The sequence below is a fragment of the Ceratotherium simum genome, chromosome 15 (genome assembly GCF_057802395.1).
Source record: "Ceratotherium simum simum isolate JZ-2026a chromosome 15, ASM5780239v1, whole genome shotgun sequence".
NCBI lineage: Eukaryota > Metazoa > Chordata > Mammalia > Perissodactyla > Rhinocerotidae > Ceratotherium > Ceratotherium simum.
The window spans coordinates 5,265,112-5,291,701 of record NC_141914.1 but is presented as its reverse complement, the minus strand read 5'-3'; the positions used below and the strand labels follow the sequence as shown (position 1 = coordinate 5,291,701).

The following is a 26,590-nucleotide window of genomic DNA, read 5'->3' as shown; positions in this document are numbered from 1 at the left end:
AGAGAAACAATAGAAAAAATAAACAAATGGGACTACATCAAACTAAAAAGCTTCTGCACAGCAAAGGAAACCATCAACAAAACGAAAAGACAACCTAACAATTGGGAGAAGATATTTGCAAACCATACTTCTGATAAGGGCTTAATCTCCAAAATATATAAAGAACTCATGCATCTCAACAACAACAAAACTACCAACCCAATTAAAAAATGGGCAAAAGACCTGAACAGACATTTCTCCAAAGAAGATATACAGATGGCCAACAGACACATGAAAAGATGTTCAAAATCACTAACTATCAGGGAAATGCAAATCAAAACTACAAAGAGATATCACCTCACACCCGTCAGAATGGCTATAATTAACAAGACAGGAAACAACATGTGTTGGAGAGGATGTGGAGAGAAGGGAACTCTCATACACTGCTGGTGGGAGTGCAAACTGGTGCAGCCACTATGGAAAACAGTATGGAGATTCCTCAAAAAAGCAAGGATAGAACTACCATATGATCCAGCCATCCCACTGCTGGGTATTTATACAAAGAACTTGAAAACACCAATTTGCAAAGGTACACGCACCCTTGTGTTCATTGCAGCGTTATTCACAATAGCCAAGGCTTGGAAGCAACCTAAGTGCCCATCAAGGGACGAATGGATAAAGAAGCTGTGGTATATACACACAATGGATTACTACTCAGCCATAAGAAACGATGAAATCCAGCCATTTGTGACAACATGGATGGACATTGAGGGTATAATGCAAAGTGAAATAAGTCAGAAGGAGAAGGTCACATACCGTATGATTTCCTTCATTAAGTAGTAGATAATAACAACAATAAACAAACACATAGGGACAGAGATTGGATTGGTGGTTACCAGAGGGGAAGGGGGGAGGGAGGAGGGTGAAAGGGATAATTCGGCACATGTGTGTGGTGATGGGTTGTAATTAGTATTTTGGTGGTGAACATGATGTAATCTATGCAGAAATAGAAGTACAATGATGTACACCTGAAATTTTTACAATGTTATAAACCAATAAAAAAAAAAAAACTGGGCAGAGTGAAAGAAGTCAGACAAAAAAAATTCATTCTGTATGATTCATTTATATAAATTTCTAGAAAATGTAAATTAATCTATAGCGACAGAAAGTAAAACAGTGGTTGTCTAGGGCAAGGTGAGGGGTGGGGGCGATTATTGGAAGGAGAAAGAAAGAAGGGTTACAAAGAGACACCAGTGTATACATGTGTCAAAATTTATCAAATTGGTAAATTTTATATTATGAATATTTAACTACAATAAAAAAAGAAAATATTATACAAATACTTTAAATATGGGCAGTTTATTATATGTCAATTATACCTTAATAAAGCTGCTTTTAAATAAAATAATGCTGTAAAAAAATCATTATGCAAAAAAATCTTATTCCACGATTATTATTTCTTAAGGATAGACTCCTATAAGAAAATTTACTGGGTCAAATAGTAGTAATAGTTTCAATGTTTTTGAGACACAAATTACTGTCAAAAAAAGGTTGAATAAATTTTACTTTTTTTTTTTTTGCTTGAGGAATATTCGCCCTGAGCTAACATCTGTGCCAAACTTCTTCTATTTTGTATGTGGGATGCCGCCAGAGCATGGCTTGATGAGTGGCATGTAGGTCCATGCCCAGGATCCGAACCTGGGCCACCGAAGTAGAGTGCAGGAACTTAACTGCTAAGCCACCGGGCCAGCCCCCAGATTGTTACTTTTAATATCACGTCTCACCCTCCCCAAGCTCTGAAAATGAATTTTTTTAAACATTTGCAAATTTGATCATTTTAAATGGCCTCCTGTTTTCATTAACATTTGTATTACTATTCACACCACATTTTAAACAGAAAATGTTTAAAATTTCTATTTTAAATGACAAACTAGGGAGGTTCACGTGAAGGCATTTAGGGTGATGGGACTGTGGAACTCAGGTTCTGTGAGGAATGATGGATGGCACAGAACATTTGCCTGAGGAAACCCCCTGGGACAAGAGAGGCAGAGGAAGGCATGAGCACTCTGCTCTGGGAACTGTAGTGACATCCTTCAGGAAATGAACTGGACCTGCGCTGCAGGGTACCAGAGGGAAAAAGAAAGACAGGTTCCTGTGGTTGGAGCTCTTCCAAAAGGGAGACGGCAGCTCAGGATGAGAGAGGACCTTTTATTCAGTAGGGGGAAGAGAGGAGGCAGGATGACAACAATTCAACTGTGAGAGTGTTAGCACAATGATATAGGCTGCCTTCCCAGCCCTGGCAGTCTTCCAGAAGCTCCTGGAAAGCACCTGGCAGACCCACTACAGAGGGAGTTTCTGCCTCAAGCAGGAATTCGGATGCGACGGTGTTGAATCAGATGATCTATTTTTTTCCAGTTTTATTAGATGTAATTAACATACATCACAGTATGAGTTTCAGTTGTACAGGATAAAGGTTTGACTTACATATATTGTGAAATTATTACCACATTTAGTTAACATCCATCGTCTCATGTAAATACAATAAAAAGAAGTGGGGAAAAAAGAAAAAATTTTTTCTTGTTGTGGTGAGAACTCTTAGGAGTTACTCTCTTAACAGCTTTCCTCTGTATCATGCAGCAGTGGTAACCATAGTCGTCATGTACATTACATCCTGAGTGCTTATTGTCAGACGATCTTTAAAAGTCCTCTAATTTTGTTTCTCTCATTCTCCCTCCTTCACACTTTTTTTCTATTCGCTCCTGCACTTCCCGGGAAAAAGTAACTTGTCATTATCTTACTATGCTTGTAAATTGAAGGGTGAAATAAAGCCACTTGTTTATAAGAACATAAGAGCAGCCTTTAAACACGAATTAACTAATCACAGGTGATAGATGTATTTCAGAGATGAGAAGAGAGATTCCTGAGGAAGTACTTGGTTGGCTCCTTAATCATGTTAAAAAGGGTCATGCGGGGCTGGCCTGGTGGCGTAGTGGTTAAGTTCTCACACTCTGCTTTGGCAGCATGGGGTTCACGGCTTCGGATCCTGGGTGAGGACCGCCACACTGCTCGTCAAGCCATGCTGTGGCAGCGTCCCACATACAAAATACAGGAAGATGGGCACAGATGTTAGCTCAGGGCCAGTCTTCCTCACAAAAAAAAATTTAAATAAAAAGGGTCATGGCCAGTACAACATTATTATTACCCTGTAATGAATGGCTCACCAGGGCCCATCCCAACTGGAAAATCTAAACAGGTAGACACAATAGTCATTAGGAAGATTTCATTCATTTGCACTTATCCCTCCACGAAAACACTTGGAGGCAGGGCCGGCCCAGGGGCGTAGTGGTGAAATTCGTGCACTCCACTTCAGCGGCCGGGGTTCACAGCCTGCGTCCTGGCTGCGGACCTTCACACCGCTCATCAAGCCGTGCTGTGGCGGCATCCCACATATCAAGTGGAGGAAGATGGGCATGGATGTTAGCCCAGGGCCAATCTTCCTCAGCAAAAAGAGGAGGATTGGCAACAGATGTTAGTTCAGGGCTAATCTTTGTCACCAAAAAAACACCTGAAGGCAGTTTAGACAATAGCAATGAAAACACGTGCCATGAAGAAGGGTGTATAGTGCTCAGAACACTGACGAGGGAGGAACAGAGAGGGAAGGAGGTAAGAAGAGTTTGGAACAATGTCTTCTTCATTAAAGTTTGAAAACCAGCTAGATGGGGTGTTTGATGCCATGCTAAAAGGTTTGATTCAATTCTGTAAATAAAGAGGAGCCCACCAAGTCTTCAAGCTAGAGAGTGGCACAATCATTTTTGTTTTTAAACAAGTTGTCTCTGCGGAAGGAATGTGTAGATTTCTGTTTCCTCTCTGTCTTCCTCACTGGAACATGAGCTCCTGGAAGTTTTTCTCTCTCCTGCTCTCTGTGGTATCCCCAGCACCGTGCAGGTAGGCAAAAAATCTTGATGAATGAACAAATGAATCTTGGCAATTAGTAAGCAAGGGAAAGACTCAGAGGACATGAGCCAAGGCAAGGCGTGGTGACACTCTGGGGTGTAAGCCACTCGGGAGCCGTGGGCTCACATGCATGCACGAGCTGGGGTAAAGAGGCTGGTAAAATAGAGGGGTCCATAGCTCACTAGTGTTTTTGTTTATTTGCTTGTTTTCTTATTGAGATGAATTGCCATATAATATTATACTAGTTTCAGGTGTACAACATAGTGATTTGATATTTGTATATATTGTGAAATGATCACCACAATAGGGCTAATTAACATCCATCACCACACATAGTAACAAATTTTTTCTTCTTTTTTTTTTGAGGAAGATTGGCCCCGCACTAACATCTGTTGCCACTCCTCTTTTTCTTTTTTCTCCCCAAAGCCCCAGTACATAGTTGTGTATTACAGTTGTAGAGTTGTAGCTCTTCTATATGGGACACTGCCTCAGCATGGCTTGATGAGCTGTGAGTAGGTCCACGTCCAGGATTCGAACCAGCAAACCATGGGCTGCCTAAGCAGAACGTGCGAACTCAACCACTATGCCACCAGGCCGGCCCTCGATTTTTTTTTTCTTATGATGAGAACTTTTCAGATCTTAGCAACTTTCGAATGTACACTACAGTATTATTAACTATAGTCACCGTGCTGTGCATCACATCCCCAGGACTTACTTATTTCATAACCGGAAGTTTGTACCATTTGACCCTCTTCACCCATTCCACGCACACACCCCCACACACATACACCCACTTCTGGCAACCACCAATCTGTTCTCTGTATCTATGAGCTTGGTTTTTGTTTATTGGTTTTTTTTTTTTTTAGATTTCACATATGTGAGATCACACAGTATTTGTCTCTCTGTCTGACTTATTTCACTTGTCATAATGCCCTCAAGGTCCATCCATGTTGTCACAAATGGCAGGATTTCATTCTTGTTTATGGCTTAATAATATTCCATTGTGTATATATACTACAATTTCTTTATCCATTCATCCATCGACAGACACTTAGGTGGTTTCCATGTCTTGGCTATTGTAGATAAATGCTGCTATGGACGTGGGGGGGCACAGACATGTTTTTGAGTTAGTGTTTTGTTTCCTTCAGATATATACCCAGATGTGGGATTACTGGATCATATGGTAGTCCTATTTTCAATTTTTTGAGAACCCTCCATACTATTTTCCATAGTGGCTGCACCAATCTACATTCCCATCAACAGTGCACAAGGCTTCTCATTCACTATTATTCTTTTCCTCATGTCTGCATATGTGCAGATGGGCAGAACTGTACTCAGCCAATTAACATGATAACTGGCTCCAAAGCTACAGCAGGAATTCAGCCAAAACAGACTTATATAACCCAAGGTTAAAATAGGATGTTAAAAACTCCAAAGACAGAGAAAATTAGAATTTATAATCTCTCCCTTCGTCAGTTTAAAATTCCCCATTTTGCAAATGTAAATCACCTACACAGTATTTTAAGCCCTCTTTCTCATTTTGTGCCCCATGGAGATAACCAGGATCTTCACGTGTACCTTTAAGTATATTAATAAAAATCATAAAAATTACCCAAGATTTCATTTGTTTAATCCAACCTTGAAGCGTTTTGGTAGGAAATGCTGCAGTCCTCTCATTTCTGCTTGAAAGCACTGGTGGTGATTTTGTCCTTGAGCAGACACTCAGGCTTCTCTGTGCCCAGCATCACGTGTCCCAATGTCGGCTCAAGTCCGCCCCCTAGAGGACAGTAGCCAGGGTGCCTTGACTGTAATGCTGAACTCCACGAAGTTCATAATTCTGACACTGGGCTTTTCCGGAGGACTGCCCCTTTCTGTTTTATATGACTCTGCATTATTTGAAAGTATGTCAGATCTTTCTTTTACAAGTAAAAAAAAGTTTTCATTTTAGGGGAAACTATTAACCGCGAATACAATTTTTCATTCCAAGAGAATAATACATGACAGAGTCTTGCCTGAAATAGGCAGAATTAATTCAAGTTTTAGGACCCTGGTTCTTTAGAGTTACACTCTCAAACTATACATATATTGAGCCACTACTATGTGACAGGCACCTATTGGGGTCTGGGAATGCAAAGGTGATTAAGACATGGTTCCTGCCACTAAGAGTTCACAGTCTAGAAGGGAAGACAGACATGTAAGGAACTCTTTGCGTTATGTGATAAACCTACGTGAGTTATACTACAGCACAGAAGAGACTATGAATGGACAGAGGCATTTTTACCTGGAGAGGAAAGGATGGAAGGAAAGAAGGACAGAATGAGGCATAATAAACTTTAAACTGTTGAAACTAGTATTAGGCCAGTTAACCCCATATAACACCATAGATTAATGAAATTCCAATACTTTTTAAGCTCAGTAGAGTTTAAAAAATAAAATTCAAGTAATAGAAAAAGAAACTTAATAGTCAGGGTATAGACCAGTGCTGTCCAATAGAAATATAATGAGACATAGATGTAATTTTAAATTTTTAGTAGCCACATTAAAAAAAGAAGAAAAAAACAAGAGAAATTAATTTTAATAGGATATTTTATTTAACCAAATATGTCCAAAATATTATCATTTTTGTTAGAATCAAGGCAAGCTAATAAAGGGCCTGAAATGGGATAGTGGCAGTGAGAATGGAATTGGGTAGATCCAAGTGGCATTTAGAGGCGAGATAGGCAGAAGTTGATTATTTGGGTGGAGAACAAGAGGAGCACCGGATGGCTTCAAACCCAACCAGGGTATTGCTTGAAAACTGGTCAATGATGCGTCCATTCACTGAGAAAGGGAACACAGGAGCAGGGGCAGGCTGGGTGCATACAGGGCAAGAAATAATAGTTGACTTTTAAAAGATGAGTTTGAGATGCCTGTAAAACCCGCAGCGGGTTCCATGTCCAAGGGCCAGTGATGTATGAGCACGGTGCTCAGGAGAGAGGTCTGCACCACAGGGAAAGAAGTGGGGATCATCAACACATGGGGAGCTGACGCCATGGGAGCATTGGAGATTGCCCAGAGAATCAGGAAAGTGAAAGAAGTGCCTAGGCAGAGCCCAGAGGAAAACCAACATTTAGGGGATAGGGATCCCTCACCAAAGACCAACCAAGAGTGGTCAGAGAAGCACAAGGAAACTCAGGAGAATATGGATCATAACAGCCACAGAGAGCTTCAGAAGGGAGACAGTGGTCAACGTCAGAAGCTGCCAAAAAGCCGAGCAAAGGAAGCAGAGCAATGTTTCCATAGAATTTGACAGCAAAGAGGTCGTGGGTGACTTTGATGTGAGCAGTTTCTACAGAGAGTGAAGATAGAAGTCACATTGCCACAGCCTGAAAATTGAGGGGGAAGTCTAGATAAGTCTTCAAGAGGTTTTCTGTCAAAGAGAAGATAGCTAAGGTGGTAACTATTGGACATCAAAAACGGTAGCTATTGGTATATTATGAGGGGAGGTTTTTAAGACAGAAGAGACGTAAGCATGTTTTAAAGCTATTGGAAAGGAACCGTTAAAATCATGCACTAGACTATTGTATTGATTTGAAAAGATGTTAACATTATATAGTTAACTGAAATCAGCTCGTGTCTGAAAAAAGTTTTTGATGTATGTGTGTAACTATATGTACACTAGATAGTATTCTGGAAGGACATACACCAAAGTGGTAGCCACATTTATTTCTGAGTAGGTACAATAAAAGGCTTTTAATTTTTATTCTTTTCCTTTATCTGTACTTTTTACTATAAGAAGTGTTGTTTTGTGATATAAAAATGGCAATAAGCTGGAGAATTCTTTTTCAGAGTCCCGCCTCCTCCGCATACTCTGGTCCTGAAAGTGTGTTGAAAATAGATTTTCTTCCAGTTTGATAAAATATATTGTAAAATTCCTGATCATGATTTTTCCAGGACCTGCCATCCTTGAGTCCGGGAAGCGGAAGAACCCTCACAGGTACCCCGGCTGCAGTAGGAGGTGGCCACTGTCTCAGCCAGCCACCGGCCGAGGGAACACCCCTTCCCATGGGGGGGCCGCCTCTCCCTAGACCTTTCCCTAGGGCCAGAGCAGAGGAGCGGACATCCCCAAATCTGAAACTTGGTGGGCAAGACTAAAAAGTACCTGAAGCAGGTGAAGTAACAACGATTTTCCCCACACCTACAGCACCATGCAGACCTTGACATGGGTCAGGCCCACCCCTCCCCCGCAGTGGTGACAAGCATCACCAGGTGATGGCTTGAGGTCATATGTTACATGTGTGAAAATGCATAATACTGCGTTTAAAAGGCCATTAAAGTGTCAATCCAAAATGGATGAAGGTACAGGTTGTGTGAAAACGGAAAGAACACAAGTCAGAGATCATCGCTATTTTACTTTTCTTTCCCTGTTTTCCTCTTCTTTTTTTCTTTCTCCTTTTCCTTCTTTTTACTGTCTATGTCAAAGCTGGTTTCTATCTTACATAAGCGATCACTTACAGTATCAGTTCTGAGAAGTACTTTGGAGAAATCTTCTTCTTTACAAAATGGAGACTCTAGCTGCCCTTGAAGATCCAAGACAGAGACAAAAAACAAATTGGGAGAATTCTAGTATTTTTCCTCTAGGGAAAAACAAACAGTGATAGAATACGGCCTCAATGTGTTAATTAACCTGATTGTGGTAATCATTTCACAAAGTATCTCTATGTCAAATCATCATGCTGTACAATTTAAATGTATACAATTGTATTTGTCAATTATACCTTCATAAAGCTGAAAAAATTAAGGAAAAACAAATGCTCGCTTCGGCAGCACATACACTAAATTTGGAACAATACAGAGAAGATGGGCATGGCCCCTGCACAAATTTGTGAAGCATCCCCTATTTTTTAAATGTCACAAGATGTAATGTACAGCATAGTGACTATGGTTAATAATAGTCTATTGTATATTTGAAAGTTGCTAAGAGAGTAGATCTTAAAAGTTCTCATCACAAGAAAAACTTGGAACCATGTGTGGTGATGGATGTTAACTAGACTTACTGTGGTGATCATTTCACAATATATACAAGTATCAAATCATTGTGTTGTACACCTGAAACTAATATAATGTGATGTCAATTATACCTCAATAAAAGATAATAAATAAATAAATAAGAATATGGCCTCATAAAGTCGAACCCCAGAACATAAAGCTGACCTCAGAGAATCAGTCTGCACACGTGCAATCAAAATCGTATCCTACTGCCAACTCTTGCTTTTCTCACAATCACTCATTCACACGCACCTCACACACATCCTAAGTCGGGACCCACTGCTAAAGGGAAGCGAAGGTCCTGCTCCAGGTGAGGAGCACAAGGCAGCATGAACTGGGCTCCGGCCCTAACAGCCACCTCACCAGTGAGTTACTGAACTTCTCTAACCTTAAGTTTTCTCCACCAGCAAGTAAAAGAAGAGGTCCCACCTCAGAGTGGTAAGGATTGTTTTAGGTGATGTATTAAAGACCTCAGCACAGCACTTGGCAGGTTAGTTACCAGTTCTGGTTAAATGATGGCCATCAGACATACTCACACAATTACTTCTTTTTTGTGTGTGTGAGGAAGATCAGCCCTGAGCTAACATCCATACCAATCCTCCTCTTTTTGCTGAGGAAGACCAGCTCTGAGCTAACATCTATTGCCAGTCCTCCTCCTTTTTTTTCCCCAAAGCCCCAGTAGATAGTTGTATGTCATAGTTGCACATCCTTCTAGTTGCTGTATGTGGGACGCGGCCTCAGCATGGCCGGAGAAGCAGTGCGTCGGTGCGCGCCCAGGATCCGAACCCCGGGCCGCCAGTAGAGGAGCGCGCACACTCAACCGCTAAGCCACGGGGCCGGCCCACAATTACTTCTAAATAAGGAAGTAAACTTAGAGTCACACCAATGACTTTTATTTCAGACTATTTTCAAGGTTGATGTGCAAGAAGGGTTGGTGAAGATGTGTGGGTGGCTCTTTAAATACCTTTCTTTACGTTGTCAAGAATTACTTTATTCTATTAAAATGCCTTTTATTCTTCTTATTCCCATAAAAGGGCAACGGAGCAGATCATGCTCTCAAGATGCCAGAGCAGTGGAGTATGACGCACGTTGTCTTGGGGAGCAGCGAACCAACCGCCCACTCCAAGTCCCTCGGCATCTGCAGACACTTTCACAGCTTCCACCCCTTGGCATGGTGAATCGAGACTCAAGAAACACAGCAGCATCTGTGGTCGTGATGTGGAAACAGTATTATTTGGGCCTTTTTTCAAACAGGGGGGCCATGTACGCCTCTCGGTGCTCTTCCTTCCTACAGCTCCTTCTCTCCTCCACCTTCTTGCAGGATCCTGTCTCCATCCTCAGGCATTCTCTTTCGTTTCTCTCCTGTCTGCTCTCAGGTCCCTGAAAGAGAAGAAAGGGGTAGAAATGTGCCGACAACCTTCCGCATATCTCCTAATTATCAGAAATGAAGAAAGCCCTGATCGGGAAGATTTCCACATCTTAGTGTCTACGAAAGAATTAGCATAAGCCTGAGGGTGTTGCTAAAGCTTTTAGTCCTAAACCAAAGGAACAGAGGGGCTTGGGCATCAACAGACGGTCTGTGGAGGAAACTCAGTCTGCACACGACTCCGACTCTCTCCCTCTGACGTAGGGAGAGGTGTGATTTCACCACACAAAAAAATTAACAGTCTCCCTGCGCTTTTTGAAAAGGATTGTGGCGAGTGAATCATACCAGGGATGATTCTAACCTGCCTGGGTCACTCCCTTCAATTCTACTAATAGTGGGGTTTGCACTAAGTTGCAGCGTGAGGACTGTATGAAGAATGCAGTGTCGATGAGGGACATCTGAGCACGTTGACACTCCCCACCAGGTTTCGGGGTCCACATTCACTGAGCTCTTGAACGCATCCTGTTGTCCTGGGATCCGGAGATACAGCACTAACTAGAGAGACCTGCCTTCCTAGATGTCACCCCTGGGTGCAAGAGACAGACAATCAATCAATAAGCCTAAGAGGAAACAAGAAAACACCAGGTAGTGATAAGTACAATGATAAATGTAAACAGGGTGACCTGATAGGGAAGTATGGGGAGGGGGCTTCTTTAGTTTCCACTGTCAGGGAGTGCCTTTCGAAGGAATTACAGACAACAGAATGGCATTGATAAATGTGGTGATTGTACCTATTTTCAATTCAGTTTTTAAAATAAACAAATAAAATCTTTACTCTCCCCCTGTCCCCATCCCACACTTGAACTGGAAAGGCCAGGGAACCCTGAGGGCCTGTCGAGTGAACACCTGCAGTGTGAGAGGCTGGCAGGGGAACAAGGTCATGAATCGAGCCTGCAGGGTGAGTTGTGAGGGTGTCTGGTTACTTTGGTGGGTGCCGTGACCACTTTACAGCATTAAAGTGTTTTATACCTAGATTGTTTTATTTCTATCTACAATGATCCATAGGCCAAAGACAGAAAGTAAAACAAATGATGAAGTTAAAATACGAGTTAGGAGGAACTAAAAAATTGCACCAGCTCTGTAAATGTGCCTCTAGATTATTTTCATTAGATCCACCAGTTGTATTAGATTCATCAGTCTGATCAAATTCATATTTAGCAGTCATGAAAGTCTCTAACACCTATGAGAATAGTATGAAAAAGAGAAAATATAGTGATGATTATTTCCAATTTGGCTTTTCCCTTATTGAGAATAAAGACTAGCTGAGAAAAGCTCATAAATAATGACCTGAAGTATTTTTTCTTATCTCATCACTTAGAAAGAAAATGTAAAATTATCAAAATAAACCAATTGAATTTTTCAGCATCAAAATGAAAGAATTTAATGTTGTTGGTCATGATCAAGTGACACAAGTAGTTTCTAGTTCTTCTTTTTTGTTTTTTTGTTGTTGTTGTTGTTGTTGAGGAAGATTTGCCCTGAGCTAACATCTGTGCCAATCTTCCTCTATTTTGTATGTGGGTCACCACCACAGTGTGGCTGATGAGTGGTGTAGATCCATGCCCGGGATCCGAATCCACGAACCCTGGGCTGCCAAAGTGGAGCATGTGGAACTTTAACCACCGGGCCATGGGGCCAGCCCCTTTAGCTCTTCTTGATGCTAAAAGACATAAAATTTAAATTGACATATTAGCATACTTTTGGCCGCCAAACAAAAGATAATATATGTCATTTTAAAATTTACTGACAAATCACACTTTTTTAATGTAGTTAGCTTTAGAAAAATGTGTTGATTGCTAAATAGGAAAAAGTTTTGAAGTATCTGTGTATGTTCTGAATTTTTAATCCTGCATTAAGATAAACTATATAATATACTCTTTAAAAACTGACATAAGATAAAATATTAAACTTAAAATTATTTATAATATAAAATGAAAAAAGATTTAAATGATTTTGTAAATTTCTAGCAGGTTTCTAGCTATTATATATAACTGTGAAAAGAGTTCTTGAGTCCGAAAAGTTGAAAACACTGCTTTGGTTATCTTGGCATTCAAAAAGAAGAACTTGGAAAATGAATAGAACAAACATAGTTTGTATTTTAGGGATAATGTGATGAATATCTTTTTAACTAAGAAAACTGATTTCATGTTTAGGGCTTATAATAATATTGACAAATGGTTTCATATCAGTGGTTATACAAGATGTTGTGTTGTTATATGAAATTTTTTCTGAGGCCATCAGAATCAACAAAGAACAATTCAGATTAAAATTTTTTTCAAAATATATTTATACCCTACCTTGTTCTGGAAAGAATTTAAGGCAGGTAAGTCTCCTGAGTTCTTGTAATTAATGACTTTAACATGTAGTTTTAAAACAGGAATTCTTCCACTTCCGTTCTATTCCTGCCGAAAGCTCATAATCCAAATCTAATCATGAGGAACTATCAGATAAACTGAAACTGAGCATCATTCTGAAAAATAACTGGGGGGCCGGCCGGTGGCGCAGTGGTTAAGTGCGTGCTCTGCTTTGGCCGCCCGGGGTTTGCCAGTTCGGGTCCCGGGCGTGCACCGAAGCACCGCTCGTCAAGCCGTGCTGTGGTGGCGTCCCAGATAAAGTAAAGGAAGGTGGACACAGATGTTAGCCCAGGGCCAATCTTCCTCAGCAAAAAGAGGTGGATTGGCATCGGGTTTTGTTTCTTTTTTTAAGATTGCCTTTTTTTTTCCTTATTTATTTAGTGTGTGTGTGTGTGTGTGTGTGCGTGTGTGTAAGGAAGATCAGCCCTGAGCTAACATCCATGCCAACCCTCCTCTTTTTGCTGAGGAATACTGGCCATGAGCTAACATCTGTGCCCATCCTCCTCCACTTTCTGTGGGACACCGCCACAGCATGGCCCAACAAGCGCTGTTTCGGTGCACGCCGGGGATCCGAACCCCGCCGCCAGCAGCAGAGCACACGCACCTAACTGCTGCGCCACGGGGCCGGCCCTGGCATGGGATTTTAGCTCAGGGCTGATCTTCTTCACTAAATAAATAAATAAATAAATAAATAAATAAATAAATAAATAAATAAATAAATAAATAAATAAATAAATAAATAAATAAATAAATAAATAAATAAATAAATAAATAAATAAATAAATAAATAAATAAATAAATAAATAAATAAATAAATAAATAAATAACTGGCCTGCAGTCTTCAGATGCCAGCGTCATGAAAGACAAGGAAGACTGAGGAATGTTCCAGGATAAAATAGATTAGAGGGACATGAAAACTGGTTGCTACACATGATCTGGAATCTCACTATAAAGAATATTGTTGGGACAACTGGCCGAATATGAATAAGGTCAATAGATGAGATATGAAAGTATTGTATTGGTGTTAATTTCATGAGTTAAATTATTGTACTGTGTTTATGTCAGAGAATGTTCTTCTGCCCTTGTTTGAGGGTGGGAAGGAGAGAGAGGATATACGTAAATATGACAACACGTTAACATTTGGACTGAGTCAAGATGAAGAGTGTATTCTTTGTAATATTCTCTCAACATTGCTCTAAGTCTGAAACCATATTTTAAAAAACAGTATCAAGAAAAAACGAAACAGGAACTCTTAATAAGGTATAGCTATTAAGTGACAGGTGTTCCCTATTCGTCCCTCCTTATTCCTGTCACGATCAGGTGGAGAGAGCAGCCTACTGACAGGGAATCATAGATACACAGGGTCGCTCTGACAAAAGTGAGGTGCCACCTATGAGGCAAGGGTGCATGGTGACAGTCCCAACAGCCATCAGTGCCAGGCAGAAAGCACTGTGCTCAGACAGACGATGAGGTCGGAAGCACCAAGCATCTTCCCCTGTGCATTCACAGAGCATACATAGCTCAAGACCCAGGGGGCAATACACCTACGTTCACTTATTTGTTCTGCCTACTACATGGCAGAAACATATTATTCTCGTTTTGCAAAGTAAAACGAAAAACCCAAGACTCACAAAAAAGAAGTATTTTGCTCAAAGGCACTCAGTGAGCGTGGTGCAGAGTTGAAAAACTGGCCCCAACAAATTGATGTCTAGTTTATTACTTTAAGTATCAAGATGGGCATCATCAGTGGAGTTTCTATTCCTTCCCCATTTCATGCTCGTCTCTATTGTGCTTTACTCAGACTCCCACGAGGCCACTGTGAGCGCCCAGGCTGTTCCTGCTCCTGGATACTTACCAGATAGTGTCCAGAAAGTTCCTTCTGGGTCCTTTCTAAAAGTACAGGGGAACACAGCACCATCATACCCGCCGCTGGATTAGATATGAAAGGACAGAAGCAGTAGGGGCAGTTTTTCTCTCTTCAAATAGTGAAAGGAGAATGAGTCACAAGTATTTATTTCAGGGGTGATGCAAGTCTCAGAGAACTAGAGGACCTCAGTGACAAAAACATTCCATGTAAGGTCCTCCAGGAATTCTTCCTACACCAGATGTCTTCAATGAAAATAATTAAATAATTAGTAATAGTTATTCTTATAATTAAATAGTAATTAAAAATTCTATGCACATCTGGGCTATCTAAAACTGAGTGCCGTTTCTCAAAGATCTCATCACCAAGCCGTAAAGGAAGAAGTCAGATTGTCCTCCTCAAACTTGGGGAGGGCGAGCCCTTTGGGTTTCCCTTTCTGAAGTGGCTGAAATATTCAATAACTGTGTTACATACCAAAGAGACAGAGTGTTTGGTTCTAAAGCACAGTTGCTGTTCAAAGGACTCTGAAAACGCCTGCACTTTAGAATGGGATCTTCCTGTTGATTCCAGTGGCTCTCCGAATGACCCTTCCCCTGAGCATTTTCTGTAAGCCCGCAAGTGGGTACGGCATTGAAATCCCTGGTCCTCATGAGAACGCCTTCTAGGATGGCTGTCAGATGATGTGATTCTGGGAAGCACAGGAAACTGGGAATAGAGAATAAAAATGTTTACAATATAAAGAGACTGTACGATATTAGCTCAGAGACAGAATACCCATAAATTACTAACTAAATAAATCTCATGTTGAACTGAAATGTTATTTTCTTGATGAGTAGAAGCTTTCTCCTACAATGAGACGGTAGAGTCAGTTGGTTAAAACATTAAGTAGAACATCCCATGACCAGCCCCACCAGTAGGAGGAGCATTCCACACCTTAAATTGATAGGTAAAAATAAATTCCAAAATGATCACAAAAAAATTTTAATGAAGCCATAAATATTTAAGAAATAATACAAAGGTAAATATTTATGTGATTTCTGTATGGAGAAGGAATTTCTAAGCAAAAGTGCAATGAAAGAAGTCATAAGGAAAAAATTAATTTACCTATATACAAATGAAGCTAATGTGCATAAAAAGCAACATAAACAAATCAAATGGTAGCCAAAACCCTTTTAAAATATTTGCTACATGTTACTAATGTTTAATAAGCATCCTAAAAATAAATAAGTATATCTCACATAATACAGACAAACACAGAGGTCATGTACTACAGTGACAACAATGTTAAAATCACATTCGGAACATGATCAATGGACAGACAGTTCAGAGAAGCCAAACTTCTTGAAAGAACTGTGACACTCGCTCTCTCAATTTCTCTCACTCTCCAACCCATTCCAATCCAGCTTCTGCATCCACAGCTAATTTTGGTCAGGATACTAGTTTCCATGCTGCCAACTTCTGTGCACTTTGTGGTCTTTAATCAACAGCAGCATTCAACCCTGGAGCCCAGAGGGCCCCTCTGGAAAGTCTTCCCCTTGCCTTCTACGCCCGCACCCTCTTGGTTTCCCTTTGATCTTTCGGCACCATGTTTTAGACATTTTGCTCACTTCTTCTAGTTGCTCATAACTGTCGGGGTTCCTCAAGGTTCTAAACTGGTTTCCCTTCCCTTCCTTTACTTTCTCACTCTACACTGTCTCCCTAAATATCTCATCCTTGGACTTCAATTCCTAGCTATAATCTGATTTCCTCATTTATATTGTTAGCCCAGACCTTGCCTCTGAGCTTCTGCCCACTCGGGTTCTCTTGGTATTCCATAGGCATCCGACCTAACGTGTCCAGATCCAAACTCATCATCTCTCCTCCCTAAACCTGCTCCTTAAGTGTCCCCAACTCAGAAGATGACCTCACCATTCGTCCAATTACTCAGGCCAGTATCTTAGGAGCCACCCTCCACATCCAATTGCCAACTCAGCAGATCCCACCTCTCAAGTGTCTCTCAAAATGATCCACCTTTTTCCAGCTGGTTTTCCAGCACCACTGTTACTACCCTAGTCAAAGTCACCCTTATCTTTTACCCAGATTACAGCAGCAGCCTCCTCATAGCAGATACCCTATAGCCACTCTTACTCACTTTATTTCATTGTTCCCACAGCAGCCAGAATAGTTAAAACAACAACAAACCCATACCTGATCACTTTTCATTTTGCACCTCATCGTCCCCCTATCCCCCAACCCCCTCAGTGACACAGCCTCCCTGGTCTTTAGTCAGTTCCTCAGCTCACCTGCTCTTGCCCAGCACAGGCCCTTCCACAGATGGTCCTCTCTGTCTGCCACCTCACCCACCACCCTATCCCCTCGCCTCTTCATCACCATGGAAACCACATTTCCCCAGAAAGCCTTTCCTTCCCCCTGATTGGTCTAGATCCCCATTGAATGCTTTCCTGGGATCTCATACTTCTCCTCTGTGATACTTAGCATGACTGTACTCAATAATTGGGTAATTTTGTTACGTGTCTCTCTTCTCCATTAGACTGTACACTCCATCATGTCAAGGCCATGTTTCATCCTCTGCTAGAATCCCAGGATACAACACCTTGCCTTATTCATGGCATGGGTTTGTTAAATATCTATTGGATGAATAAAAGTATGAAGAATGAAAGAAAAAGAAATACCAAGCGGTAAGAATTGTTTATGCTTATTAGTAGTCAAAGATTATGTAAAATGAAATAACATACAATTTTGCCTTTCAGGTTAGCAAAAAAAAGTATTTCTTAATGATACCAGCACTGGCAAGAGTGCAGGGGGACGGTACTGTCATGCCTTGCTGATAGGATTATAAATGTGTACGGCCTTCCCAGGAAGCCGTTGGCAGTATGTGTCAAGAGGCTTAAAATATTCCCCTCCTTGGATCCATCTGTTGCACATTGTTATGGGCTGAATTGTGTTCCCTCAAAATCTACATGTTAAAGCCCTAACACTGAGTAGCTCAGAATGTGACCTTATTTGGAGATAGGGCCTTTAAAGATTAAGTTAAAATGAGCTGCTACCATTTGGGCAGGCCCTAATGCCCTCTGACTGGGAATTTGGACACACAAAGAGAGACCAGGGATGTGCTCACACAGAGAAAAGACCACGTGAGGACACAGCAAGAGTACAACCATCTGCAAGCCAAAGAGAGAGGCCTCAGGAGAAGCCAAACTTGCTGACACCTTGATTTTGGACTTCCAGAACCGTGAGAAGATAAATTTCTGTAGTTTGAGCTGCCCAGTCTGTGGTATTTTGTTATGGTGGCCCTAGCAAACCAATGCACATGTCTGGAAACTTACTCTCAAACAATAATCAGAAATATGGTTCAAGATTTGTAAAGCTGCTCACATGCATGAGGTAAATCTGTATATATTGGTCCATTGACTGTAGGTCAGACATGGTACTTGTGCTGTGGATAAGCTGGGGAGCAAAACAGGCACAGAGTCCCCCTCTTGGGGGACCATGTCTGCGTGCGAGATAGACGTTAAACAAATAGGGCACATGCCTACATCCTTGGCCAGGTGCTCTAGAGGGAAAGTTCAAGGTACAATGAGAGGGTATAGCAGAGTAAACTATGTATGTTTGGGTGGGTGTTGGGGTGGCTGGGAGGATCAGCGGAGACTTCTGTGTAGGTGTGATGATTAAGCTACAATCTGAAGGATGAGCAGAGTTCCTTAGGGAACAGGGACTGCTTTTCTGGCTGAGGACGCACACCGTATGTGCAGAGGCCTGGCCAGAGAAGGAGCTTGCTGCCGGGCAAGGAAGAGACGCCTGTGGGACCGGGAAGCTCGGAGCCTGAGAGGTGTGAGGAGGGCTGCAATGGAGAAGCGTCGAGGGGTTTGGCGTAGGGTAATACCACAAGGTGGGCAATCTTAGGACTTACCAAACTGTGATCAAAGCTTTCCTCTGTGACGTGGGATTGTTTTCTTCCTTCTCCTTTTTAGTATTTTCTAACTTTTCTTCAGTGATTGTGTATTATACTATCAGGAAAAATATAATTCTTAAAAAATTTGTGATTGGGACACAGAAGGACAAATACTGCAGGATTCCACTTATCTGAAGCATCTAAAATAGTCAAACTCATAGAAGGAAGAAACAGAATGGTGGTTGCCACGGGCTGAGGAGAGGGGAAATGAGCAGTTGCTGATCAACGGGTATAAAATTTCAGCCATGCACGATGAGTAAGTTCTAGAGACCTGCTGCACAACACCGTGCCCATAGCTAACAGTACTGTGTTGTACACTTAAAAACTTACTGAGAGGGTAGATCTCATATTAAGTTTTCCTACCATGATAAAATTTTTAAAATAAAATTTACAAATTAACACTGGGAATGAAATGCAGATGTTTGTACAAATGTCCTCTTCCATTGAGAGGCCTGAAAAGAATGGCAAGACTTTCGAACACAAGATGAATAAGGTGTACACTTAATATCTCTTTATATCGATGGGCTTTCCAGGTTGTGGTTTTGGTGTGGGGCTTTGTGGGAAACAAGCTTAAAAGAGAGCACTCTAGTTGGTTACAGGGAGAAGCTCCCACTTTTTTCTATTTATTTTTGCTGAGGAAGACTGGCCCTAGGCTGACATCCTTGCCCATCTTCCTCTACTTTATATGGGACGCTGCCGCACTGTCGCTTGACAAGCGGTGGGTCGGTGCGCGCCCAGAATCCGAATCTGCGACCTCCAGGCCTCTGAAGTGGAGCGCACGCACTTAACCGCTGTGCCACCGGGCCAGCACCTCCCACTTTTAAAAATGTTTACTTACTATGCAAGCTCTATTTTTGGAATTTTATCTGCCTTTCTAACGAAATTTCCCTCACAAAGACATGAACCAATGCCCTAAATAGCTTATTTTTACAAAGTATGTACTTGTCGCCTCCACAGCCGTGGACGAACCTTCCTGGTCCATCTCCCACACCGTGAAGCAGGCTCAGGCACTGGGACGGGACCCCCTCCCCCCAACTCTGAGCTCACCAGCTGGGCTCCCGGGCCCCCAGGCTACAAAGCCAGCAGCAGGCACTGCCTTTGGGAGCAATAACTACACAGTGCCATGACTCGAATTACAGAAGAGTGTTCTAAACAGCATAGTTGTTTCCCCTGTGGTCCCAGAAAACCATTTCTGTCAAAGAAAAGTCCTATGCACTCTCTGACCCCAAGTCATAGGTTCCCCCTTAAAAAGAAATTGGTTATGTAATATCTTCGCTTCAAGAGCATGACTACTTGATGTTCTTTATCCTGCAATCCCCCTTCAGTTGGACCCCTCCTGCCCGCTGAGTAAACGCAAGCACGGAGCCACCCGTTAACAGCAAGATGAGAGACAGCGAGGAGAAAGATCCAGGTGCAGGACCCATGTCAGCGCACAGTGCCGGGGACCCTGTCCTTGTCTCTAACCCCAGAATAAATCTTACAAGGGAGTCATTCTTCCCTTTCACAGACAAAGAAAATGAATCTTAGCTTGACTAAGTGACTCACCTAAGACTGATGTGACCAGTGCCCTCCCTGGAGACACGAAGGGCCAGGCCCAAGACGTCTCGTTCTTGGATTAATAATCCTAAACTTTCATCTTTGACGGCAGCAACTGCATTCTACTTCTATGTGAAATGGCCTGTAAATGTGACTTTTAGCAATGTACCAGCTATAACACAATTCTATTATAAGAGTAATAATAGTTATTTGTAGGTCTTGAGGAGTAATTCCGAGAGAATTTTATGTGAGGAATATTTTATACATAGTCTAATGTTATCACCAGAACCAAAAGGGCTGTAAATTAGTAGACTAGCCATACACGGAAACAGCATCAGAAACAAAAGATCCGAGTGTTTAACTGGTAAAATGGTAGCTCTTTTAGAAATAATAAATATAAGCTCAATACCATCCACTAGACATCTTTTAGGGAAATTAAAGGATATTTTGAACTATTCAGTAAAATAAAATTTTTTTAATTGGGGAAGTGAATGGACCCTGCTCTGTCATACCATTACATAGTAAATCAATGTGAAACTGTCATCAAGACCTATCATAAGCCACAGCTTGCTAAACAAAGGAGAGCAATAGAAGACACTCCTTGGGGGCCGGCCCGGTGGTGTAGCAGTTAGGTGTGCGCACTCCACTGCAGCGGCCCGAGTGTTCGCGGGTTCGGATCCCGGGCACACACCAACGCACGGCTTGTAAAGCCATGCTGTGGTGGCGTCCTATATAAAGTAGAGGAAGATGGGCACAGATGTTAGCCCAGGGCCAGTCTTCCTCAGCAAAAAGAGGAGCATTGTCATCGGATGTTAGCACAGGGCTGATCTTCCTCACAAAAAAAAAAAAAGAAGAAGAAACTCCTTGGAGCTTCTGATGCTCCATGCCTGAGACACTGGAACCTTCTCCTAGAGGGCGATTCAAGGACTTGTCTTTCTTATCCAGAAACTGAAGTAGCCAAACTAAGCCCAACTAAACCACATGTCACTGAGATCATAACCCCAGTGACATTGAATTCTGTCTTGTATAGTAATATTTCCCCACTAGTTCTCCACTGTCCAGTCACCCTTCTTGGTATGAAAATGTCTAGTCAGCTCAGGCTGCCATAACAAAATACCATAGACTGGGTGGCTTAAACAACAGAAATTTATTTCTCACAATTCTAGAGGACTGGGAAGTCCAAGATCAAGGTGGTGGTCTATTCAGTTCCTGGTGAGGCCCTCTTCCTGGCTTGCAGATGGCCACCTTCTCTCTGTGTGCTCATATGGCTTTTCCTTGGGACATGGATGTGAAGAGAGAGAGAGCAAGCTCTCTGGTATCTCTTCCTATAAAGGCACAAATCCCATCCTACAGGGCCCCTCCCTCATGACCTCATCTAAACCTAATCACCTCCCAAAGGCCCCATCTCCAATACCATCACATTGGGGGTTAGGGCTTCAACATATGGATCTAGGGGAGAAACAGACATTTGATTCATAACAGAATATGTGCTGTATGTCAATCTTCAAGATAAAATTTCCAACTATCTTCCTATTGCCATATAAAAGAGAAAGAGAAACACTAAAGACAATGAGAGAAAGGCAAAGTGAAAGACTTCAGAACTTTTTGCAGTAATTAACTGAAAGCATCTGGAAAAAAATTTCCAAGTTTCAACACCTCTGACATATAAGAAGAAGAAGAAGAATAGGTACTTATTTGGACCAGGCACTGTCCCAAGCACTTCATATACGTTACTCATTGAATCTTCACAACACCCTGAAGAGGTATACGCTGCTGTCATCAATCCATTTACATACGGCGACTCTGAGGCAGAGGGATGTGAAGTAACTTGCTCAGAGTTAAGCTACTGATAGTAGACACTGGGAGGCCAGAGCCCTCCCTCTTCACCACTCCTTTCTGCGGTCTTTCTAGCCACTCCTCTACCTTAGCATCCAGTAGAAGAGAGAAAATAAGTCCACAGAACACTGCTAAAATCTCCTCCATAGAGCTGTCCCTGATTCCTGAAGTTTGTCACTAGTTTCATTTCTCTGGATTAAGGCATTGTCTCCTACTGAAATTAAATAAATTTAATCTGAAAAACAAGAAACCCCTGTCAATCATGAAACTTGAGGGCATCCCTTCCCTCTCTAGGTTTGTGAGAAATCCTCTAAGGGGGTCGTGTCCCGCCCACCCCTGCGGTGAGCAATTGCAGGAGAACCACCCTGTAATGAGACACTCTAATAACGAGAATGTGCAGCGACCTTCAGACCAATCGGGGATAAAAATTAAAAATATCTTCCACTATTTTAAATTGAGACTATGTAGAGAAAACATAAAATGGGTTAAAGGTGATTTTTTTAAAAAAAGCAAAACAACCCTTGGGTGTAGAGGCTTATTTTCTGTGCCTTCAAATTATATCATGCGGGCAAGCACATATTATGCCTGCCTTGGAGCAGAGAAGAAGCCCTGAGAAAGGCCATTTAGAGTTAGCGAGCCCTCGGCCAGGAACTCAATTCCTCCTTGAAGAGGTCTGTCCTTTAGCGTAATCCCCCCTTCCATCGGCCCAAACTACACAAAACGATGCAAAGAGAGCCATGCTAAGCTACAGGAGAAGATGACTGGAGAGCCGAATAGACTAAAGTATTAGAATCTACTTTCAACAAGTCTAATAAATAAGTGATATGGAACTGTTTTACTTCAGTTTTGTATTCACATGATGACGGATGGAGAAGGCAGATCAGTTTAATAACAGAAGAGACTTCATGTTACCTCTTGTTTTCACCAAGGACATCAGGACCACAAAGTTAGATTTTCTTTATTCACTTTAAATCAGCAATCACAGATTACGAGTCTGGTGTTCTTTGAGAATGACCAAGCTTTACCCCTTGTCTATCTGGTTCTTTCTGCCAAATTTGTTTTTCCTGCTAGACTGGAAGTTCCACATGCACAGAGACCATGTATGTCTTCTTTTAGCCTGTAATCCTACTGTGCCCTGCACAATGTCTAGCACATAGTAGGTGTTCAATAAATATGTACAATGAACTAATGCCCCATCACTATGGTTCCGCAAGAATCATGAGGCTGATAAAGCCATATTAGAAACCACACTCAAATAGGAAAGAAGGGGAAAACGCTTCTCTTCCTACACAGGTGATGCTGATGGATGTAGGTTATTAATAGGTTCTGAGAGGGAAGGGCCTTCAGTTGGAGCAATGGGGAGAGAAGAAAAAAGATAAGGCTAAGAGGAAGTTTTTCTGTTTAAGTTATTTTCATTAAGCTCAAAGCAAAACACAAAATATGATAACCCATTTGTTCTCGTATCACTAACGTAAGAAAAATTTGAACACATTTTATTTTTTATTTTTGTTTATAATTTTATTTATTTATTTTTTCCCCCAAAGCCCCAGCAGATAGTTGTAGGTCATAGCTGCAGATCTTTCTAGTTGCTGTATGTGGGATGTGGCCTCAGCATGGCTGGAGAAGCGGGGCGCCGGTGCGTGCCCGGGATCGAACCTGGGCCACCAGCAGCGGAGCGCGCGCACTTAACCGCTAAGCCACGGGGCCGGCCCTCAGCACATTTTAGAATTAGGAAAAGTTACATATCCAACTACAGATTCATGTCACAGATATATAGCAGTATGTGAGTGGAGAACAACGAATCAGTCCCCTTCACTGTTTTCTGGGCTCTGCCCACATCGCCCTGGGTCCCCTGATCTGTGTTCTGTGCTTGTGTGCTGGCTACCCTATTCACCCAGATTGCCACTTTTATTCCATGCTTTGTCTCCCTAGATAAACACATGCTTTATGATCATTATGGAATGTGTTGTTGACTCAGAGAATCTAAACAGGTTAATTCAGGCAAATGCCCAAAGCGGATACAAGCAGAAAAAGATATCATAAGGACAACTTTCAGAAATGTCATACATAACAAATTCTGCCATTCTCCAATAGTTTAAGGCAAATAACATTGCAACCTAAAAGTGGTGATGGGGATCAGAATTGGCCACCTCAAAATATGTCTCTTTACCTTGATTATTTTCTGAAAGACACTTTGACCTCCCCACCCCCACTAACTGTCTAAAAGGATTTAAGATAGAAGGCCTGTTCCCAGGACAGGCCATCACCATGGATACCTCTGGGTATCCATAGACTAGGAGGGTCCTTGCTAAGCCCATTCTTATCAAAGTTTTGTTTACCAAACATTTACATTTGTAAGGGACATCTCCATTTATAAAGCTATCTCTCTCTCTGTACTGGGAAAAGGAGGGGATGACCTCATCTCTAGAAACTTGTCAATGCGGAAGGTGAGGCCTTAAATCTGCATAATAACTTCACTCTTGTTTACTGTGCTTTTCTGGTAATCTCCCATAACTGACTCCCCCACTCCCAACATCCTCCTTTGTCTTTCCCCGATCTATTTAAGAAGAGAACCTCTGCCATTTTGCCGAGATACTCAGTTTCCCTGGTTCTCTCCCATGTATACCTGTTATAAAGCTTTGATTTTCTCCTGCTATTTGATCTCATGTCAATTTAATTTGTAGCCCAGCCAGAAAGGACCCAGAGTGGATAGAGGATAGTCTTCTTCCCCTTCAGTGGTTTCTCTATATAAGGTAGATTTTGTAAGTCTAATAGATGCTAAGATATATTCAAGAAACAATATTTTATCAGTCATGTTTTTTCCTTTGTTTTCATATTACCTGTGGCTCCAAATGGCTATTGTGATAAATAGTAAATCATGATTTTTCTCTTTGTTCCTCACTGGTTCCCACTGTCTGGAACCTGGGAACTACTCATACTTCTGGCTCACACATTATGAATATCTTGCTCAGTGTGGACTAAAAGAGATTAAAATGAGAGTGTGATAAACAGGTGTTTATAACAGAATCATAGAAAGTTAGAGCTAGAAGGGTTCTCGGAGACCATCCAGTCCAACCCTCTTCTTTTGCAAGTAAGGAACCTGAAGTTTAAAGAGGTGTTAGAACTTGCCCTTTGTCCTGAGCATGCATTTGGTAAGATATCTCTTTTCAAATATGCGTGTCTCAAAGAGGTCTCCTTCCTCAAACTCGCCCATCACTGGAGTAAGAGGTTGCCTTACACGCCTTACTATAGCTCACAGGCATTATGCATCTGGGAACTCTGGAGCTAAAAATAAAATAAAGTAAAATAACATTACCCTGAACTTACTTGGTTTTGGGGTTGGCAGAAGCAGGGGGTTGAGGAAGTATTCTCCGGTAGCTGGAATTCTAGGCTACTTGTGATGGCTGTGTCCCTGTGAAGCAGAGGCCATGCCCGTCTACTGTGGCGTCCTCTAGCGCTGCAGTTGAGCAGAGAGAACTGCTGCCTGTACCTGCTGCCCTGTCCACACCTGGTCAGGGCACCCACACCCGTCCTGGGAGCCTTCCTGCTCGAATCCTGCTGCCTAGATGCTGGGCGCTCTGCCTGGCCATGGGAGAACAGTGCTGAGGGCGGGAGGATTTTGGCTTTCTCCCCCGTCAGGAAACCATTGGGAACCAGAAGAACAAGTATATCCAATTTACCAAAGGTAGTGATTTACTATGTGGGATCCCCGATTCCTTAGAGGTCACCAAATAGTGGAGCTACTTTCAGGGTTTCAAAAAGACGATTGGAAATCACACATAGATTCACACCCATGCTACACAGACTGACTATACCACCAAGGTTCTTTCCTTTGGCTTGAATTATACTATCACTCAGCAGGCTTATCTCAGGCTTATCAGAAGCTCTGAATAGCAGTTAAAGACATCTTAGGCTACTAAAAATGAAGAAATCATTACCTAGTAGATGAAAATCACGTCCCTTGGAGGACAAGATAAAATGATAAAAGGGATTTTTGTGGGTATAAGAAAAGATTTGGAAGTACTGATTTCCAACCAAAGAATACTTTATACCAAAGGAATCTTCGAAAATTATCCAGGAGAATTCCCCTCCCCAGTCCTGCTCTCCCTCCATTCCATGAAGGTAACTCACTGGGCAGGGCAGGGAGGTTTTCCTGTAACTGGCGTCTTGTGATCCGCGGCGGTCCCGGAGTCCTCTTTCATCCTCCTCTATCCAGCTGTGACCCCAGAAGCTGCTCATCCATTTGGCAAAAGACACATCCTCATCATCATCATCTCTGTGCTCCATGAGAAGGTGATTCAAAATACCGAAGGCCTATGCCCAGATCTGGCAGAGAGAAATATCATCCAACAGGGCTGACTTGATGAAAGCCAGGATCTCCCCCAAAAGACGAAAGAAAACTGGTATTTTCGAATGGTCTCTGATAATGGAATCCTTAAAGGAGAAAGATTTACTAAACAACCACTTCACCATCAGGCAGCCTCGGGTAATGTCTATTTATAAATTGTGCAGCCCACATTCTCCTCCCCTCCCCCTGTCTTTTTGAATTGAGAGGCTTTTAATCCTTCCATTGCTGGGGCTTGTGCCTTGCAGCCTGAGGGTGGGAATCACGGTCTACTGCCTGGTTTTCCCTGTGCTTTGCTGCCAAAGGTGTGTGATGGCAT

The 26,590-nt window shown here is 42.0% G+C and overlaps 1 protein-coding gene and 1 pseudogene across 2 annotated transcripts; one reads left to right on the top strand and one right to left on the bottom strand.

The window, feature by feature from the left end:
• The first annotated feature begins 8,723 nt into the window (after nt 1–8,723).
• Nucleotides 8,724–8,817, top strand: LOC147915109 (U6 spliceosomal RNA; annotated as a pseudogene).
• A 1,071-nt stretch (nt 8,818–9,888) lies between these two features.
• On the bottom strand, nt 9,889–26,234 carry LNP1 (leukemia NUP98 fusion partner 1). 2 transcript variants are annotated; one of them, XM_087439417.1, is made up of 4 exons: nt 26,058–26,213; nt 15,392–15,448; nt 15,077–15,307; nt 9,889–10,341 (listed from the first exon to the last, which is right to left on the bottom strand). In XM_087439417.1, the coding sequence occupies exons 1-4, from the start codon at nt 26,211–26,213 to the stop codon at nt 10,192–10,194; spliced, it is 594 nt and encodes a 197-aa protein (XP_087295543.1). In that variant the 3' UTR covers nt 9,889–10,191. The 2 variants fall into 2 exon arrangements, with proteins under 2 accessions (XP_087295543.1, XP_004440012.1); XM_004439955.3 differs by lacking the exon at nt 15,392–15,448 and having other exon boundaries at nt 26,058–26,234.
• Nucleotides 26,235–26,590: the final 356 nt, after the last annotated feature.

Coding starts and splice junctions, on each gene's coding strand:
- LNP1 (XM_087439417.1), bottom strand. CDS start 26,213: ATGGAGCACAGAGATGATGATGATGAGGATGTGTCTTTTGCCAAATGG. Junction 15,449..26,057: donor AAACCTCCCTGCCCTGCCCA/GTGAGTTACCTT, acceptor GTCTCATTGTAG/GAGAAAGCTTCTACTCATCA. Junction 10,342..15,076: donor CCAAACACTCTGTCTCTTTG/GTATGTAACACA, acceptor CTTCTCTTTCAG/GGACCTGAGAGCAGACAGGA.